Here is a 20,197-nt window from a genome sequence, read left to right as displayed (position 1 = left end):
CCTCCACCTCTTTGTCCCCAAGATAGGATGACAACGCCTTTCAGCCAGGTCTCCAGAGACCCTGGGGAATACAGCCTGTTTTCAGTGGGTGGGACTTGGCACTGTTGCAGCTCGGGGTGGGTGGGACATCGGGGGAGGGGAATTAGGGGCAGGAGAGGAAGCCAAACTCCTCTGCGCTGTGAGCAAATCACTTGTGGACTCCACCCAAGTCAAGAGCCCAAAACAATGTCAGGAAGACAAACCTGCCACCTGGGGAGCCCTCCCTTCAACAGCACGCAGCTTGACAGTTCCCACTGATGCTGTCACCGGATAATCCTCTCACCCACGGGGCCAGCAAGTAGGTGACAAGGTCCCAAGCGTGCCCCACGCCGCCTTCTGATTTCCTGGCTCCTCAAAGCAGATCCGGGAGGCTGGCATTCCTGTGTCAACACAGCCACATGTACCAGCAGGTGACGATAACAGGGACAGAGATGGCGGTAGCAGCATGAATATAGGTGACAGTGTCCAGGGGGGCTTCCCCTGCAGCAGGACGCCCTCCCAGACCAAAGACAGCAGCCAGGGGCAGTGGAGAGGACACAGAGATGTGATGGTTGGGGCAGCCCATAGTGGGTGGGTGAGATCTCAGCTCGTGGAGACAGAGGGGGAGGGGATGCTGGCTCACCCGGAGCCAACGGCCACCTCCTGGGTTCACAGGAATCAGAGCAATGGTCCCCTGACCTTGTCTACTTGAGGGGACAGGTCTCACACACACAGTCCTCAACACTTCCCCGCACTGGGGGAGAGACCGCCAGTCCTCTCACGGGTCCTCTCACAAAAGGCTCCCATGGGCCTGGCTATGGGCTCATCTTTTCCGGGGCATGGGGTGTCCTGGAAACACTGGGTGTGGCTGTTAGACCGCTTACCGCCTCGAGGATCGCCCCGCAGAGGGGCTCCTCGGTGTCCACTGCAGCGGGTCCTGCCCCAGAGGAGCCGAAAGAGGCAGTGAAGTCACGTAAAACCACAAAAGATTGGAGAGGCTGGTGGTCCACTTCGCTAGAGGAGGCCGGTTTCCAGGTGGGGAGGAAGACCACCAATACCGGGGGCAGCCTGGCAAACGCGGCCTGAACCAGGTACCGAAGGTCAAAGCCACCGGTGAGGTCACATGGATGTCAGGGCGCCCTGAGAAGGCCGCTTCAGCCAGAACCCAGTCGACTTATGAGAAAAGACTGAACAAGCCAGGCCAGGGGCCATTCCACAGAACAGGTGGTCAGTGCTCCCCAAGCCTGCAGAGGCCCTGAAGAACGAGAACACTCCCTGACCAGAGGAGGCCAGGGAAGCGTGACCGGCGAAGGCCACGTGGGGTGTGGCCTGGGTCTGATTTGTGGGAAACAGGTGAACTCCAAATAGAGTCTGGCATTTCATCAATAATAACAGTAATGGACCAATGTCCGTTTCTTAGGTGCGGCAAATGCGGGGGCACATGCTGTGAGCCACACAGAAACTGGATGGGGTCCGGGCACCATTTCTACAACTCTCCTGTAAAGCTCCGTGTTTCCAAAATGAAAACTGGGTTTCATCTCTAAGAGGGAGGGGGAGAGAGAGACAAAGAGAAGCAAACTACGAGAACTCAAACAGAAGTCTCATGAGGCTAGGGGGCAGGAGTTGTGTGGCTGGCTCCGTGCTATCACCCCAGCTTCCAGAACGGTGCCCGACACACAGTAGGCCCGCACTAAATACGTTCAGTGAACACAGGACTCCACCAAGCGTCACTAGCTCCTGGCCTGTCAACAGGGGCTTCAGAGACAGACCAAAGGAAGGGTAGGATGGGCACCCTGCGCCCCCCACTTCCCACAGGAAGGGCTGCACCCCTCCACCCCCTCCCCGGCAGGGGCTGGGTGGTGAGGTCCTGCCCACAGACATGCCCATCACGCAGGAAAAGACCACCACTGAGCTTCTTCTTCAGTGACCCGGAGGCCCCCACTGAGACTTCCATGGCAACAAACAATAAACACAACTTAGGAGACGGCAGCTAACCTGGGGGACACCCGAGGAGTGGCCCCACGAAAATCGAGGTGGTAAGGGTCTCCTGGGGAGCACGAAAGTGCGGTCAAGAAAGCCAGCTCCGCATCACTGATGAGCACTCGAGTCTCAGCCGCGTCATCGTGGTTTGTGTGACCTTGGCCAGGTCCTACCCCCTCTCTGTGCCCAGCATCCTCATCATGCAGATGGGAATAATACCTGGTGCCTGCCCTGACTCGTGTGGCGCAGGGGGTGGGTTGGCCGTCGCCCCCCACACTGAAAGGTCACTGGTTCAATTCCCAGTCAGGGCGCATGCCTGGGTGGCGGGCAAGGTCCCCAGCGGGGGGCGTGCAGGAGGCAACAGATCGAAGTTTCTCTCCCTCTTTCTCCTTTCCTTCCCCTCTCTCTAAAAATTAATAAAACTTTAAAAAAAAAAAAAAACAAAAAGCCCCTGGTTTCTACCTGACACGAGGGGGAACAAAGGGAATCCTAGAGAGGCCGTTAGCCTGGCTCTCGACCAATGGGGAAGATGCGTGCATGGAGGCTGCAATCCCGCCAGAGCCCTGGGAAGTCACCAGAAGAGACGTCCTGGGGGGCTGCAGGTGCTACAGGATCTGGGGCAAGGGAGTGTCACTCAAACTGGGCTTTGGCCAGCTCCCAACCTGCTGAAGAGGAACGGCAGGCCCAGCGGCGGCAGAGCTGGGAGGAGGGGCGCCCCCAGACTGCCTCTGCCCAGACCTGTGGGTCCCCCACACCCCCGCCTCCAGCTCCAAGTCCATGCCCACAGACCGCCGCCCAAGGGTCCGTGAACGGTGCCCCGAGTCCTGTGGACCTGGCCAGCCTGTGACGCAGGTGGCACTCGGCCAGCTGAGCCGTCGCCAGCGCTCGGCGCGTTTCAGCGGGGACCGGCGTGGGGTCCAGCAACACTGAAAGTGGAAGCGGTCACCAATCACACTCACACTTCCCGAAAAGCTGGGGCCCTGGCAGGGCAGCTGGCCACAGAGCCAGACGGGAGCTGCCCCTTCCCGCCCACCGAGGCACCTGGCTGGGCTCTGGCGCATCGGGGTGTGTGACTGACCCTTTTCTCTCTCACGAGGTTAATGGTTCCTTGTCTGTGGGTGTCACTGAGAGAGGGGAGTTGGGCTCCAGGTCTAACCTCCCCGGGGGTCTTCACGCGAGCATGTTGCCGGCCCCGAGAACCTGAGAGGCCCTGGTTTTACTGTGCCCACTCGCCAGAGGACCCTCTGTTGCGGTTTCCCAGGTGAGGTGGACAGGCCGGTGCGGCCAGGCAAGGGAGGGTCCGTTCTAAGGGTGGCCCCACAGCGTTCTCTGGGGACCCCAGTGGGCAGCCCTCCAGGGAGAGGGACTCACAGTGTAGAACATGCCGCAGGTGTGGCCAGGGTTGGCCCACCACGTGGCACTTTCCCCTGAAGGTTCGGACACACTTTCTCCACTCTAGGAACGTGCTGTTGGACCCAGCAAAACATCAGAACAGCCCGAGTACCAGCAAGGGCCCACAAAGTTCTGCGTGTCGGTGGCTGGCGGTGGGGACAGAGGGCCTGGTGGGGAAACCACAAGAACCAACAACGGCAAGGTATCGGCGAGGCAGGACGGCATCACAGTGGAGCACCCTGGCTCAGGACTCGCCAAGTTCAAGTCCCGGCCCTGCGTTCCCCCAGCGGTGTGCCTGGTGCGTGGACGAACAGACCAAGAAAACGCGACACGCACACACAACGAGATAGCATTCAGCCTCGAGAAAAGGAGGAAACCCTCCCTAGATACGACGACACGGGTAAACCCGGAGGACGTCATGCTAAGTGAAAAGAAGCCAGTTTCCTTTTCCAGACGGACAAAGATTACATGAGGCCCCTTACACGACTTACCTAAAGCGGTCGAACGTACAGGAGCAGAAGGCAGAAGGGTCGACGTCAGGGGTGGCGGAAGGGACGTTGCCGTGGATGGCAATGAACTCTGTTACACAAGATGGGTCAGTTCTAGGGACCGGCTGTGCCGTGTCCCCCCAAACTGTTGAAGAGGGTGGGTCTTGCGTGTTTTTACTACAGTTTAAAAACTCAAATGAATAATGTGACTATCATGCGGCCGCATCAGAGCCTCTTGGGCTGGTGGCACTGCTTTGTAGGTTTGGGGGCGGCGACATGATATGATGTCTTCAATGTCACGGACAAGTACGCCCCCCAAAAGGTCAACTTGACTGTGTGTCCGTTTTTCAAACAGAAGAAATTCCTAGTAATCCGATCTGTGTCGTGGGGCCAGGGTGACTTCTAAGTCTTGTGATATGCCCAGCACACACTGGATGCGGCGTGAGCCAGGGGACCGGCGGGCATTGCTGGTGAGATGGACTTGCTCCTGTCCTGTCTTCCTCCAGAGATTCAAGCCCCGGGGCCAAAGTGCAACGGAGAGAAGTCAGCATTCCGGAGGGGCTGCCGCAACCCCCCCCCCCCACCCCCCGTCCCCAGTGTTTCAGGGACTTGTAACTAGACTTCAGTTTAATGATGGCCAGGCCTCTCGTCTCCAATAGGGTTTCACGGAACATTCAGTTCATTTTGGTCAGATCTTACTGGTGTGCTGCCTAGCAGGTTCAAGGAGGTGGCAGGTCCCCAGGGCCCCCTGATGTCCCCGAGGTGTGGCCCGGCATCTCTGAGGGGCGCTTCAGATAGCGATAACGACGCCCACTGAGCTGGCCAGGGGTTTACGCAGCACTCTGCCCGCCCCCGGCCGTCAGCTGCACACAGAACCAGCCCTGAGTTCCTCCCGCCTCTGCCAAGAGTTGGGGTTTTTTAATCCGAGAACACAGTGGGTGTCGGAGGTTCTGTCCTGCCCTGTACTCCGCCTGCACATGTAGCCGACGTAATCAAATCAACAGACCTAAACGTTAAGGTTGACAACAATTAGGCTAATCACCACTTCCCTAAAGAACCAATTAGGGCTATTTCCCAAACCACATTCTGAGAAATGGTGCCCAGCACGCCACGAGCAACAGGGAGACGTAGACGGCAGTGAGTCCGGCAGAAGCCGGGCTGAACCCAGGCGCTCTGGCTCCTTCCACACGGGGCTTCTCAGAGCCTTCAGCCTGTTAGCCCGGGCTGTGAATCTCCAAGTGGGGGGCGCAGCGCAGAGGCCCGTGGGCCGGGAGACGCTCAGTCTAGATGGCCACACAGAGCAGGGCTTGGTCCTTACTGAGCAAATGACCAGGGAGTTGTGAGTCTGGGTTCAGACTCGGGGAGGGTGGGGGTTGGGGGGCACTGAGACGGCAGGTCTAACTAACAAGCTCTGGAGATGCCAGAGGCCACTGGTTTGGGGACCACACTTGCTACAGCAAGGATATCAGTGGAAAGATGAGACCCCTTACGGACCACTTGGCTGTGTGAGAAAAGTCTCCGAGCAGGGAGCTGGCTTGCCGAACGTCACACAGGAGTACCAGGTGAGACCCCAGCCTCCCCTGCAAGGACCAGCTCGCTGTCGGTTCTCCGGATTTAGGGTCACCTCCTCAGTCTTGGTTGTGCACTGAAATCATCAGAGGAAACTTAATTAAAAGTACTGACGCCTGGCCCTGAGCGGCTGGCTCAGATGGTTGAGCGTCATCCGGCAAAGCGAAAAGTCGCTAGTTCGATGTCCGGTCAGGGCCCACGTCTGTGTTGTGGGTTCAGTGCCCTAAGTTAGGGCGTGTGTGAGGGGCAACGGATCAATGTGTCTCTCCTTCTCTTACTCCCTCCCTTCCCCACTCTCTGATACCTGCCTCCCTCCCTCACCAGAACCTGACTGTGGGGTGGGGCTTTTGAGTGACTGTAACCCAGAGTTGAGGTTCGCCAGTGCAGAGGTAGGTAAGCCTCACCTCACTCGCCCTCCTCACACCCTGCGCGCCTGCCAGTCAAGGCAAACTGCCTGCAGCAACTCCGAACTAAAGGATGAAAGGATTACCAGATGGGGACTGGAACTCTCGAGGCCACAGCTGGCTCAAGCCCCGGCTCCAGATCCTGCGGCATCACTGCCAGGAGCCCAGAGCCCCTCGGGAGGATGGCTTCTGCCTCCTTCTGTGCCCAGAGGAGCAGGGAAACACACGTTCTCCACTCTGAGGCCATGGTGGCCAAGGAGTGGAGCCTGGACCGTCCGGGGTGAGAGGCCCTAAGCCAGTGTGAGGCCGCAGTTGGGGGGGCAGTCTTTAAAGGCAATTTCAGAATTGGGTGTCAGGCCACCAGAGGCTGGTGTTAAAAAAAAAAAAAAAAGATGGACGACTTTAAGCTTCTTAATGAACACGGTTAGGAAAGGATTAGCGACAGGAAGAAAGTCGATGAATCCAATTAGAGGGGGTTTCCTCGACTCTGAACTTGGTGATCGGAGAGGGAAAGGCTTCAGAGATGGGCCCAGGGGTCCCCCCTAGGTGTCCCCAATGGGGCCGTGGGGCCAGACGGCAGCGCTCCAGGCCCAGTGCCTCCTGCCCACCCACGAGTCCCTCACTCCGCACCTCCATGGGCTCACCTGCAAAGTCGGGCAAGAGCAGTGTCTGCCTAATGCAGCTCCTGGGGGATTAAATGAGTCGATAAATGTAAGATTCTTACAACAGGTCTGGCCCTAATAAGTGCTCAACCAACTTGAAACACTGGCCTGATTTTCACATAATTTTTCCTTCTGTCGGATCTTTCTTAGGTTAGATTTTTCCAGTTTATTTAAAAATTTTAAAACGCATACAGTTTGTGTTCCTGTCAACTTCCCCGGAACGAGGCGGGGCAGACAAACAGGGACCCGCGTCAGCGACAACCTGCGGAGTGTGCACTCTGCACTCACGACCCTGCGTAGTGGCTGGGGCTCAGCTGGCTGTGGGGAGTGAGGGGGGCCCACGAGGGTCTGCAGGGGGCCCCTCGGGCAAGGCCCCGGAGGGAGCTAAGGAATTCATACTGGACCCTCAGAGCAACGGACCCCCTTGAAGGCTGAAATCAGGAAATGCAAAAATCGGTCCATTTTGGAAAACTCGTTCAGGGCGTCTCTCTGGGGCTGGAGGGCTGGGGTCTCCTGGAGGGAAGGCGGCTCGGAAGGGCCGAGTGTCGGGCTCCGCCACAGGGCTGACAATATGGGTGTGGGACCTCTGCCGTCACCCAGGGCCCCACACTCAGGAGGGTTCGTGCTTAGCTTAATGCTCTGCTGTCAACATCCTCAAATTCTTCACGTCTTTCCACCAAGGGGGTTCTGAATTTTTATTGTGCGCTCGGCGCCACAAGTTACGTAGCAGCCCTGCCTTGCGGGGACATCTCACATGCCCGGTCTACCCTTCCTGGTGAGTCAGGGAAGGTTCCGATCCCCTTTCAAATGGGGAAACTGAGGCTCCAAGGAGGCAAGCCAACTGCCAGGCAAGGACACAGCTGGTCAGTGCAGGGTAGTGGCACACCCCAGGTCTTGGGGTTTCAACTCGGGGCGGCCCCCACTGTGGGCGAGCCGGCCCCCTATGCCCCCTGAAAGCAGTGCTGAAGCTCCGCCCCCGCCGTCCCACCCAGCCTGGGCTACAAGAACTGCCCTGTCACCTACCCCGGGGCTGAGCGGGAGGCAGCAGGTGGTACTCGTCCCCCGCCACCAGGAACTGGTTCCGGTCTGGGCCAACGCCCCCGGATCTGGGTCGAGAGCCCAGTTCCACGACTGCGGGGGTTCAGTGATTGATGAAACAATGCAAACAGAGCAAAGCAAACACAAGCCATCTTTGAAGGCCCAGGCTCCTTCCTCTGGACCCTGCCTCCTCCCCGACCCCCAGCCATTCAGAGCCAATTCAAGGAAAGGAGGGGAAAAGAAAAAACATCACCAATAGCTGAAAACCTGCCAGGTACGTCCAAGGAGCCGGGGCGGCCCAGGCCGGGTCCTGGGACTCACCAATGACTCAAACAGATAAAAATCTTTGGCCTGGGGAGCTTGCGTTTTAATGGGACGGAGAAAGAGGACAAGCATAATAAACCGAGTGAGTTTTGCCGGGTTAGAGAGGGCAGGTGCTTCAGTGGAAAAACACAAATAATGCCAACAGGGGCCGCGGTGCATCGGGGGCTTCCTGTGTCTAAATGCGGCGCACACGTTACCCCATGTAGCCCCCCCCCCAACGAGCCCTCCCCACATTCTCACCCCCAAACGACGGACAGGAAAAGGCACAGGAGCCCAGCTGCACAAAGTCCCCTGAACAGTAAGAAAACAAAGAGTATTGGTAAGAAAGGGCAAAATCCTCCTGGTTTGGTTTTAAGGACAGCAAACAGAGAGCAGGCAGCCTGGCTCACTCCCAGGCCCCAAGGTGGGGGAGGGGGTCTGATCACTCCCCGAGGTTCTCAACCACGGTGACAGGGTTGTGGGACCCTCCACACCCTCCTCTTTCTTTCTCCCAGAGCTAAAGCTTTGGAGCTCGTGGCCCCACATTCAAACCCAGGCTACACCAGCTCCCCATGGCCCTGGGTAGGCAGTCTCCCCATCCTCTGACTTAAAATGACAGTAAAACTGCCTCTCACAGGTGACATGGGTGAATGCCCTATGCTCGCCTCCCTTCTCCCCTCCAGTGCTGCCAGGGCAGGGCCACACATCCCCCAGCTTGGCTCACTCCGTGGGGCACAGGACAGAGGGCTGAGCGCGCTGGTGACTTCACGCTGACGAAGGGGACGGTGTCTGGGGCAGTGGAGCCTCCCTCAGAACCTGAGCCCTGGAGTTTATAGATCTTCGCAAAGTGCAAGTTTTTCGGACACCAAGGGCTCATTCTCCAAGGTGGGAATAGAAAGTGTTGAGTCCGCATTCCCGGGCAGGTAGTGAGCCCACGCCCTCCAGGGACTAATTAAAGGGAAGCTGGACCCCCCAGGGCCCTGAACACTCCAGACCTCCCACTCAAGGGCCACCAGGTCGGGAACTGTGTGTGACCAGGGGCCTGGCCCACCTTCAACTTAGCCCCTGTGAAGTCCAGGGCAACAGGCTCAGCCTCTTAAAATGACGGGATTAGGTACAGAAGGAAGGGGTGCAACGACTAGAATCGGGGATTCCCCCAAGGTCAAAAATGGTTGAATCACATGGGGATGGAGAAGGGGCCGGAACTATCAGCCTGGAAGAGGGGAAGCTCTGTGCAGCCAGGAACCCAGGTGCCAACCGAGGCTCTAACAGCCGAAATGTTAATGTCAGGGGGAAGACTGGCCCCTGAATTCCATCAGAGGAGCGTCATTGTCCAGAACAGCCCCATGTCTGCGAGCGATTGTTGGAGACCCGGTGCCGGCCTCTGGGCTGCACGGAAGGTGCAGGAGCTGGCAGGTGTCTGCGAGGTGGCCCCAGTGCCCGAGACGGGCTGGAGCGCCACATCAGCCCGTGCGAGAGGTCCCAGGCCAACGCCCTCTCCAGGCCTGACTCCCACTGTGCCCACCCGCCATGGGGGGCACTGCCAGGTTTTTCTTCTGGAGAGGGCTGTCACTTTACCCTGATGGAGGGAGGGACAAGCACTCAGGGAGGGAGAGTCCCCTCCTGGGAGGTGGGCCCCAGAACCCTGGTTTTGCAGACAAGGAAATGGCCTCATGGAGAAGCTTCTCACCCATAACTCCCACTTCTAAACCTGCACTCAGCCCTCACAGGTGGGACTAGATGGTTAGCTCCCACCCGCAGGTGGTGACATGGAGATTCTAACAGGGCTGGGACCTGTTCTCAGGTCACCCAGCCGAGTGACAAGGGGCAGTCTGCAGGCAGAACCTTCTCCCTGACTTCTAGAACATAGCCCGCTGCTCAGTGGAAGGGGCAGAGCCTGGATTCCAACTCAGCTCCCACCAACACTAACGGGTCTGTTTTCCTGACCACGCAACCCATGGTGTGGCTGCCTCAGGCCACAGCATCCCTGGGGCTCCATGTCCCAAGGGTTAGTTTGGCGGAGACCCCTTCCCAGGCAGGCTTCCAGAAGGCGTAGCCCAGTACAATGTGGACCATGAGGCGGCTGGACCCACAAAGGACCCATTGTGGTGACTGGAGAGAGCCAAGGCCAGACCCTTGGGCCCCTTGCACAGCACTGCTCCAGGCTCCATGGCCTCTCCCCTCACCATGGCGCCCGCACATCCAGAGCCCAGGACCAGGACTGGCCAGGGGGGACAGGCCTCCTGTTCTGCCTGCCCAGCCGGGGCAGCCCGAGCCTGTGGTAACCGAAACCCCTCCAGCTGCCCGGCTGGCAGGATGGGCTTCAGAGCCTGCAGGTCCCTGGGGGCTTATTCAAAGTGCCCAGGACACACCTGTCAGTTGGGTGGGGTCCCCGAAAGGAGGCTCTGCAGAGGGCAGGAAAGGGATGCCTTCGGGGCTCCCAGCTGGAGAAGGGAGCAAATCTGTGTCCTAGGATCAGGGGAGGGCAACGCAGGACACGGGCCTGTGCAGTGTGAGGACCTACTGCAGGGGGGCAGGCAGGCTGGGGAGGGGGTTCCACAGAGGGGAGGGATGGCTGGCCCGAGGTGGGTGGTTTTGCCCAAGGAGGTGGGGGGCTGCACGAGGGGGCCCTCCGCGGCCCCGGCTGGCTTTGTGTGTGGTCGGAGGCCGGCCTGGGGACCCGGAGGGCATGCCGAGGCATGCACGGGGCAGGGGTCCCCCGGTGCGTGCCAGGCAAGAGGAACCCGCAGCGTGCCCCGGCACCCCCGGCGCCTGCGGACCGGGCTTCCCGGTGGCCGGGGTCGCCACACTCACCTCCTGAAGTCAAAGGGCATCGTGCCGTCGCCGCTGAGGGGTGGGAGCGCTGCAGGCCAGGCGGGCCGCGGCGCCGCGTGGGTCCCAGCCGGCTGCCAACGCCTCCTCCGGCCGCCCCGCCCCCGCCGGGCGCCCCCCCGCCCAGACACCAGCCGCTAGCCGCTCGCCGCCCGCCACCCGCCACCGGGAAGTGACGCTCAGCGCAGCCCATTGGGCGCCGCTGGCCCGGACGCCCCTTCCGCCGCCGCCGCCTGGTTTAAGGGGCCCGCGGGCCAGGAGGGGGAGGGGAGGGCCTTGGGAGGTCTAGGCTCGGGGAGGGAAAGGGAGCCCCTAGGGACGACCCAGTCTTTGCCAAGCCCCTCGCTCTGTATTCCTTCACCCTCTCCCTCTCTCCGTCTCTCTGTGGCTTCGGGGCAGCCCTGCTGCCTCTCTGAGCCTCTGTTCGTTGCATTTGTGAAACAGATTCCTTGAGTTGTGACCAGTAAATGGAAGGGTCCGGATTTGGGCAGTGCCCAGCGTCCAGCTGGGAGTAAGGGCCAGATAATGGGTGAGAAGGGTGAGCAGGCAGTCCTGGTTTGGAGGGTGCACAGTTTGACAAAAAAGACACTTTCCTGCTGCACCTCTGGGTGGGGGGCGGGGAGACCCTTGGCTTCTCCGCAGAGTCCCACCCATGTCCCCGGTGTGCACCAAGGGAGCCGGGACACTTATTCAAGGGCTGTTTCCCTAGGGGTCAAATGAGAAAGTTGGTTTGGGGCAGTCCCTGGGCTCAGCCCCCTGGAGTTGTTGCGGTCGGCCTGGTGGCCGCCTCTGCTTCCACCTTCCAAGGGCACTCAGGATGCGTCAGTTGTCTCAGAGGCGGACAGCCACCTCCATTCCCCTCTGTGGAAGTCACAGGTAGTGGGCATCTCCCTGGACGAGAGGAGATGGCAGCTGAGATAACCTAAGACCCTTGTAAAGGACACTCATTCCGAACTTCCCCATTTCTGCCCCCCGCCCCCCATCAAGGCTGTGGTGTCTCCAGGTCTCGGGGCTTGAAAAACCCCAGGGGAGGAAGGTGGAGGCTCCTGTTCTAAAAAGGGGCCTGCAGGTGGTTCGCTTGTCTATAAATAGAGGGGGGGTGGTGCTTGGCCCTCTGGGAGGATTTGGAATGCACAGCCTCAGTATGGGGGGGCTGCTGTAGGGGGGGACCCTGAGCCAACTCTTCCCCATGGAGCCTACACACGGCCTGATCAGTTGCCTTTCCTTCCCTCTGATCTCTGGCATTTTCATTCATTTGTTCATTCATTCATTCATTCATTCATTCATTCAATAAGGACTTGGTACTCTTGGGAGAGAGGAAGAAATCTCAGCCTGAACTGGAAACCTGAGGGCCTCGAGCAGCCACTGGACCCAGTGGGAGGGAGTGCTGCAGTGGTGGCCTTTGACCACAGTCTTCCTCCTCAACAGGTGGTCCCCAGGCCAGCGGTTAGGGCGTCATGGGCAGGTTCTCAGCCCCAGCCCAGACCTATTGAATCGAGTGTGTATCTCGCATAATCCCCAAGAGATTCATTGGCACGTTTAAGTTTGAGAGGTGTGGTGACAGAGGACCTGGCTCCTGGAGGTGGGGGTCCGTGGGGGAGCTTTTGTACCTCCTGTTCCTTTTCCCTGGGATGCATTCCTTTCTCACTCTCACGCTGCTGTGTGGACAGAGAATGCACGGGTCTCCCAATAGCCGCCCTCCCTCTCTTCGTACCTGTGAACTGTGAACAGAGCCCAGAATGAAGCCAAACTGCATGGCTTCATGGACCACCTTGTCCACTAACCAACTTATGTTACCTCTGTCCCTTAGTCTTCTCATCTGGAAAATGGAGGCAACACTAGTGCCTTCTTCACAGATCTGTTGTGAGGATGAAATGTGTTGATTGATGTCAAGGGCTTAGGTCCGTCCCTGGCACAGTGAGAATGAAAGATAGAGTTGGCCCTGGCTGGTGTAGCTCAGTGGATTGAGCGAGGGCCTGCGAACCAGAGGATCGCGGTTCGATTCCCAGTCAGGGCACATGCCTGGGTTGCAGGTCAGTCCCCAGCAGGGGACACACGAGAGGCAACCATGATGTTTCTCTCCCTCTGTCCTTCCCTTCCCCTCTAAAGATAAATAAATAAAATCTTTTTTTTTTAAAGAAAGAAAGATAGAGTTGACTATAGTTGCTATTTTTGTATGATGATGGAGTGCCCAATTTTTGGCTGGGTATATGGGCGCTCAGGATGAAAGTTTCATTCCCAGCTTCCCTTGCAGCTAGGTGTGGCCATGTGACTAAGTTCCAGCCATTTGATACGGAAGGGGAAGCAGCTTGTGGCAGCTTCGGGGATAGTTGGTATCCATTACTCTCTGTGTCCCTTTCTCCATCTGGATGCCCAGAAAGTAGATGTCAACATCCTAGACCATGCAGTGAAGGCCACGCAGTACAAGGCAATAAGGTAGAAGAGCCTGGGTCTCTGTCACTGAGTGGCACAGTACCTGTTCTCACACGCCTACCCGGACATCTAAGCAAGAGAGAAATAAACATCAATCTTGTCTGAGCTACTGTTACTTTGGATTGTCAGACACTTACACTGGAACCAGCTGCTAGGACACCTGCCCAACCTCAGCTCAAATACTGTATGCAGCACAAGCCGGGTCCCCCGGTATATACCCCATGGCACCCTCTAGTTTTCCTCAGGAGAACCTGTCGCGGTTTGTGACTAGATTATTGTAACTGGCTAGTGCCTTCCTCCCCATCTTGAGTGGAAACTCTCCAGGGAGGATGGACGTCTGCTTGTTCCCTGTGGTCCCCCAGCATCTAAGCAGAGCCTGCCCGTGGAGGGGAGCAGCGTCTATAAAGGCTGCATGGAGGCTTCCCGGAGAGGCTGGTCTCCCCAGAGCACAGAGCGCGTGGGAGCAGGGAGTATCAGGGAGGGTCTCCGTGCGGACTGCTGAGGTCTGCACACCACCAGGCTGCCGGCCCACCTGCTCGAATGACAGGGGAGGTAGCGCTAAGGAGCGAGTGGGAAAGCTCTGGATCTCTTGGCCCAGGGGAGAGACTTCCTAGGGGCTGAGTTTCAGGACTCTTCACCCAGTGGCGCCCTGCAGTCGCCGGCCTCCTGATATTCCCATGGCCTTGCACAATCCCCTCCCATGGCGAAGAGGCCTGACCTGGGTGACCAACAGGACGTTGCAGAAATGACAGTGTGTGACTCCTGAGGTCGGGCCGTACAGGGCCTCGAGGCTTCTGCTTACATTCTCCTGACTCACTTGTTCTGGAGGAAGCCGGCTTCCGGGTCAGAAAGATGCCCAGCACCATTATGGAGGGGTCGTGGCAGCAAAGAACAGGCCCAGCAGCTAGTCCGGAACACCCACTCCTTAGAAACAACGTAAGGTGACCATGCTGGTCACAGGTTTAGTGGCTGGTGTCCAGCCACTACACTGTGGGCATCAGTTGCACAGCAGCAGGCAGTGTATATGGCCTCTGTCTCCCAGCTAGTCTAGAACCCCCTTCGGTCAGACGGCCTCCCCACCTGGGTGACCTGCACGCATTGCTTAACCAGCTGGGTGTCTGAGTGTGACATGCAGAATAATAACACCTCACCTGTGGCAGGTAGCCTCTAAAATCGCCACCCCAATTAGTCCACCTCTCGGTATTCACACCCTTGTGTAATCCCCTTCCTGAGAGTGTAGGCTGGGCTAACTCACTTACTTCTGCAGAACAGAAGGTGGCAAAAGTAATGGCGTGTCACTCCTGAGACTACACTATGAAAATACTGCGACTTCCGTCTTGGACACTCTCGCTGTCCCTCAGGCCCATCGCCCTGGGCCAGCCAGCTGCCGAGTTATGAGGCAACCAACCCCCTGGGGAGGTCCAAGTGAGTGAGCTTGCAGGGGAATCTGACTAGGTCCAACAGCAGCCATTTGAATAAGCTTAGAAATGGATCCATCAGCCCCATTGGATCCTGAGGTCACCCCAGGTCAGCCTTGGGGTGGCCTCAGCCCTGCAGCCTCATGGGAAACCTTGACCTAGAGGCATCCCACTGAGCTGCATCTGGCTCCTGTGAGATGACAAATGTTTTAAGCCCCTAACTTTGGGGTAATGTGTTACACAGCAACAGAAACAAATACACGGTCCTAGGAGCTTGCTGGGGAGATGAAGTAACATGTCCAGAGCCCTGCACATAGTATGTGCTCATTAAATGCTTACTGAAGGAATCAGTCAATAAACATGGAAAGTTCTACAGCATAGAATGTTCCCTGAGCCCAGTGCTCACTCCTCATCAATCCCTCCTGCAAATGAGTCCCTGAAGTTGTTTCAAGCAGGGGACTGGCCAGGTCAGATCTGTTTTTCTGTAATAGGAGATGGCTTTGTGTTCCATGGGCGTGGCTGGTCCTGCTGAGGTCTGGGTGAAGAGAGATTAAGAAATAATAACCCTTTGTCAGCTCTGAGAAGTCTGCAGGGTAACTCGAGCCTCGGAGAAGGTAAGCCTCCAATCAGACTCTCCTTTCTTGTTCTACTCAAGTCTCATGACCAACCAGAAGACAGTCATTCGTTCATTCATTCAGTTATTCACTGATCACCTCCTTATGACAGGTCCTCTGGATGTAGAAATGAACACGACATCCCTGTTTGCAAAAAGCAGGAGGGGGGTGAGCAAAAGTGTGTTGCCATTAAAAATACCGGGGCCAGGCCACCAATTCTGTGCGTATGTAGTTCTGTACAGTGGTGAGGGCAGTGCCGGAGGTTCTGAGAGGCCAGAGGGCCTGCCCGATTCTATCCATGGGATAAATCAGTCTGAACACATTTGGTGGAAGGTGACAGAAATCATCTGCAAACAACACACACTGTCTCAGGCCAAAAAAGAGAGAAGTCCAGAGGTATACGGGCTTCAGGCGCAGTTGAATCCAGGCGCATCCACAGCAGCAGCAGGAATCTCTCCCGGTGGCCCTGGGCCTGTCTTTTTTCTCTGGCTCCTGGCTCCAGCAGGCTTTCCCTTTGGGCTGGTAAAATGTCTGCCTGTAGCTCCAGGCTGATTGATGCTTTGTAGCTTAGCCATGCCAGCAGGTGAAGATGACCTGTCTCCTGATGCCCCCAGCAAAGACTCCAGGGCTGACTCTCAGGGACCCGCCTTTGGTCACAGCCCTGAACAGTACCCTCCTCAAGAAAGGAACCTGCAGCTTGGCCAGGCCTCAGCTAAATGCCAGCTCCTAGAGCCTGGAATAGAATAGCCTCATTGTACACACAGGGATTCAGGATTCAGATGGGAGAAGGGTAGTTTCCTTAAAACAAACAAAACAAAAAAACAAAAACAGAGCAGCATGGCCAAAGATGGAGGGGATGTTAGCAGGCTAAATCAACAGGTATTTTCTCCAGGGAGTCAGGGAAGGCTTCCGGGAGGAGGAAGAATGACAGCTGAGACCTGAAGAACAAGTAGGCAAGCAGTCAGGGGGAGAAAGGCGGGCGTCTCTCTGCGTTGCCTGGGAGGTGCCCTACGGCCTGAAGGGAGGAGGCAGAGCGGGCGCTTCCCGAAGAGTTGAGAGTCTGCCAGAAGCCTAGAGGGGAGACCTTGGGATGGGGGCTCCACCAGAGACCTTATACCCCCTTCCGAGAGACTCACTAGCCTGTCAAGAAAGGTGTTCTACAAATATTTATTGAGTAACTATGATGGGTCAGAAAGAAGCCTGGCCTTGGCCTGGGGTTGGTATTCGGGTGGATTAAGAAATGGACCCTGAATCTCACTGTGTCGGCAAGTGGAAGGGAAAGAACACTGACCACTCACCCCCACTCTGTCCAGGGCTTTTGTTAGGTCATTGTGAAAGTAATTTTTAAATATATAAGTAGTCTAGGAATACATTTTCCATTGAAAAAATGGAAACTTTTGTCCTGGCTGGTGTGGCTCAGTGGATTGAGTGTCAGCCCTCGAACCAAAAGGTTCTCGGTTTGATTCCCAGTCCAGGACACACACCCGGGTTGGGGGCCGGGTCCCCAGTTAGGGGTGTGTGAGAGGCAACCAATCGATGTTTCTCTCCCTCTCTCCTCCTCTCTCTGAAAACAAGTAAATAAATACATAAAAAAGTATTTTTTATAAATGGCAACTTTTCTGGTTAGCCTAAATCCTGCTCTGATCTCTAGCTCAATCTGGGTTTTCTTCCACTTCTCCAGAAGGAATCCCCATTTCCAAATTGGTGCAAATCCTTCCAATATTTTTCTCTACAGTTTTTCTGCATATGTGGTGTTTTTTTTGTTTTTTTTTTGGTCTCATCAGGTTCCCAGTATCATACGGATGAGTGATGTTCCTGGGAGATTTCAGTTTAGCCGAGTGCAGACCTGTGCGAGGCGTGTCTGCGTGGTGGTTCACAAAGGGGTGCTCCCGTCAGCCCCACTGCTGCTGAGCCAACCGAGCGAGGCCCAGCACACGTCCCATGTCGGGGACTCCTCAGTGAGTCGCCACGGCTGGTGAGTCACGGAGCAGGATTCAGGCGTGGAGTTCTCTCTCCAAGTTCACGTTGCACCTGCCCTTTACCCCATCTGCCCGTGGTTTGTGCCCGACGTTTCCTTTGGCTTATGATATCATCAAAAGCACCGTTTAAATGGCAGGTCAATCATAACACAAAGGACACATTGGCCCTCTCCCTTCCCTCTTAAAAATACCTCCCTGGCTCCCCGTGCCCAAAGGACTGGGTCTAAGAACCTCAACCCAGACAGAAAAGAGCTGCTAGCCAGGGCTCCCTGCGACTTCTCCAGCGTCCCCTGACCAGGCCCTGCCTTGGGGGCAAAGCTCCACCCAGTATGCATTTCCCAACACCTCCAAGCAATGAACTCAATTCTGACACTCTACCTGGAGAGAGTGTCAGGTACCACAACCTGGAGAGAGTGTCAGATACCACAGGTTCAAGGTTCAGGGCTACAAAACCGCGCCCACCCTGCACTTCAGATGCCGGTCTCAAGTCCAAGTTGTCATCTGTGCTTCTGAGTGACGTGCTCCATGGGAAATTCCCGAGAGCCCCTCCTTGGGTTCAATTGCTTTGCCCAAGTGGTTCACAGGATTCAGAGAGACATCTACTTCTGCGTATCAGTGGGTTATAGAGGGTGTTATAAAGGGTTAGGCACCAGATGAAGAAGTACACAGGGCAGGGATGGGGCAAGGGTGGGGAGCTTCCACGCTCCCTGTGGGCGGGAGCTACCCCTGCAGTAGTGATTGATTGGAGGAGAGCTCCAGCCCCTCTCCGCTCCCTGCAGGCGAGGTGCTAAGTTCCAACCCTCTCATCCACTGATGGGCTCCCCATCATCCCTGGGGGCTTCCCAAAAGCCATCTCATTAACATAAACTCAGACATAAAGACATCGCTGTCCTCACTGAGAAAGTTGCAAGGGTGTTGGAAGCTTTGTGCCAGAAATGGAAGACTGAACAGATATAGTTTATCATAAATCACAATTGCACACTCCAGAAAACACAAACTGCCCACGCCGGCCCTCAGGCCAGTGTTTCTCCTCCTTGTCTTTCCTTCCTTGGGGCAGGGGAGCTCCTCATTCTTACTCTTTGCCCAGTTTACTGCAGCTCATCCTTTAGTTCTTGATACTGCGCCATCCCTTTTGGTGGTCCTCCCTGCCACCTCCTGTATGGCCCACGAGGTCTTGCATTTACCCTGACCGAGGCGTTCCCTCAGCCCCGTCTAATTGCGGGTAGGCTGCCCGCCGCTCCAGGGCGAGCTCCTGGAAGTGAGGTTGCTCTTCCTTCACCTGTGCCCCCAGGCCCCAAACAACGCCTGCACGCACCCTGCACCCACGCATGGGGCGGGCGTCGCCTCCCTGCCCAGGAAGTACGACAAGTGCTTTCTAGAGAAAGGGAGGGGTTGAGTTCATCTCGAGTGGGCATTTCGGCCGTGGTGGGGGAGAGGCGAGGTTAACACCGGGGAAGAGACGGGACTGGGAAGAGGAACCCAAGGTCTCAGTTTGCCCAAAGGGCAGTCACATATCCAAACGCGTGATGTCATGGTGACTCAAACTGCCTCCTAGCTCAGCTGTCTCTCTGAACCCCACGACGTTCCTCTTTTCTTCCCTTCCATCTAGGCTTCCAGGCTGGGAAAGGAGATGTGGGCCATGGATCTCATCTCAAATCAACCCCGCCAAAGGCTGGCTGAGGCCTGGGGCTTCGTCAGCTCGTTCATGTCCCTTGTTTCAAAAGAGAATCAAAACCCTCTGCCCACTCCTGAAACAAGCAGGGGTTTCCTGAGGAGAGGGCCGGGCAGCTCACTTTCTGGAGGAACCGTTCCCCTCCTCCAGATAACAGTTAGCACTCACTATCTCTTAACTCGCATTTTGCCCCAAAATTCCAGTGCCATCTTCTGTTATTACTGGAATCGGGGGAAGGCCGAAGCTTTCACCCTTTCCTCTCACTTCCCTTTTCTCCGAACGAATGCGAGGGAAATGCTCTCTTCATTTATCTTTCTTCATAGCATGGCATGCTTCTTTTACTACCAAAGTACAAAATGATATTTAAAAAACAGAAAACTGTGGTAGAAAGTGCAAGAACCCCCTGGGCGGAGACACCGTGTCATTGAGAGTTCTTCCCGACTTTATTCTACACGGGGTTTTTAAAAACCATGGGACATGTAGACCAAACAGGGTATGTAACACATAGACATAGACATAGACACGTATGTAATTTAAGGAATTATGGAGTGAACACCCATGTATCCATCACCTAGCTTAAGAAAATAGACAATCACTGATACCTTAGATGCTCCCATGTGCCCTCCCCACCCAACTCAACCAGAGGTAGCCATCATTTCAAACTTCATGAGTAATTCCTCTCGAGTTTCTTAATAGTTATATATATCTCTATATCTATATAGAGAGATAGATATATACACAAACACTATATATTACTATATTTTGTATTATACATATACACATATGTATAATGTGTGTGTTACACATACACACATACATGTATACATATTTACACATTTAACCATATACATGTATATTACTACATACATATAGTGTATGTATAGGGTATATTGTGTATAGTGTACATACACCTTATACTATAGTATGTACTATATAGTAATATATACTATACAATATACTATAGTGTATATAGTGTATGTTACATAGTATAGTATACTGTATAATATATAGTATATAGTATATGTGTATCATAGTGATGTGTATATAACTATCCATATAGTACATAGTGTGTGTGTATACACATACATAATATATAGTATCCCAAAACAGTGTGATGGTTTTGACCCCTACATGAGTGGAGCACATCACTCGGCAACTCACCCCTCTGGTTCACCACGTGGTGGGCGCGTCCGCGTCGGTGTGTGTGGTCCAGACACCTTGTCCCGCTGCTCCCTAGCAGTCCACTGTCTGGGGGTGGGTATCCCATCCTCCAGTCTGTCTATCTGTTCTGCTGCTGGACATGCGCATGGTTTCCAGGATGTTTTTCGTCTTTGGAACGTTTTATTAAATGGAATTATTAAGGGTATTTTTGTCAGGATAGCGTGCACTGAAACA

At 55.8% G+C, this 20,197-nt stretch overlaps 1 protein-coding gene across 2 annotated transcripts in view; it reads right to left on the bottom strand.

Moving 5' to 3' along the window:
• ERGIC1 (endoplasmic reticulum-golgi intermediate compartment 1) overlaps positions 1-10,809 on the bottom strand; it is a 78,918-nt gene extending 68,109 nt beyond the window's left edge. The window contains exon 1 of one of the 2 annotated variants that reach the window (XM_037057778.1): positions 10,669-10,809. In XM_037057778.1, the coding sequence (XP_036913673.1) occupies positions 10,669-10,688 (20 nt within the window). In that variant the 5' untranslated portion in view covers positions 10,689-10,809. Of the gene's footprint in view, positions 1-10,226; positions 10,571-10,668 lie in introns of those variants that run through there. The other variant, XM_037057777.1, reaches the window with a different exon arrangement.
• Positions 10,810-20,197: the final 9,388 nt, after the last annotated feature.

The sequence above is a fragment of the Sturnira hondurensis genome, unplaced genomic scaffold (genome assembly GCF_014824575.4).
Source record: "Sturnira hondurensis isolate 20B ecotype Veracruz unplaced genomic scaffold, ASM1482457v3 Scaffold0009733, whole genome shotgun sequence".
NCBI lineage: Eukaryota > Metazoa > Chordata > Mammalia > Chiroptera > Phyllostomidae > Sturnira > Sturnira hondurensis.
Note: the sequence above shows the minus strand (reverse complement) of the source record. Positions and strands in the feature narration are given on the sequence as shown.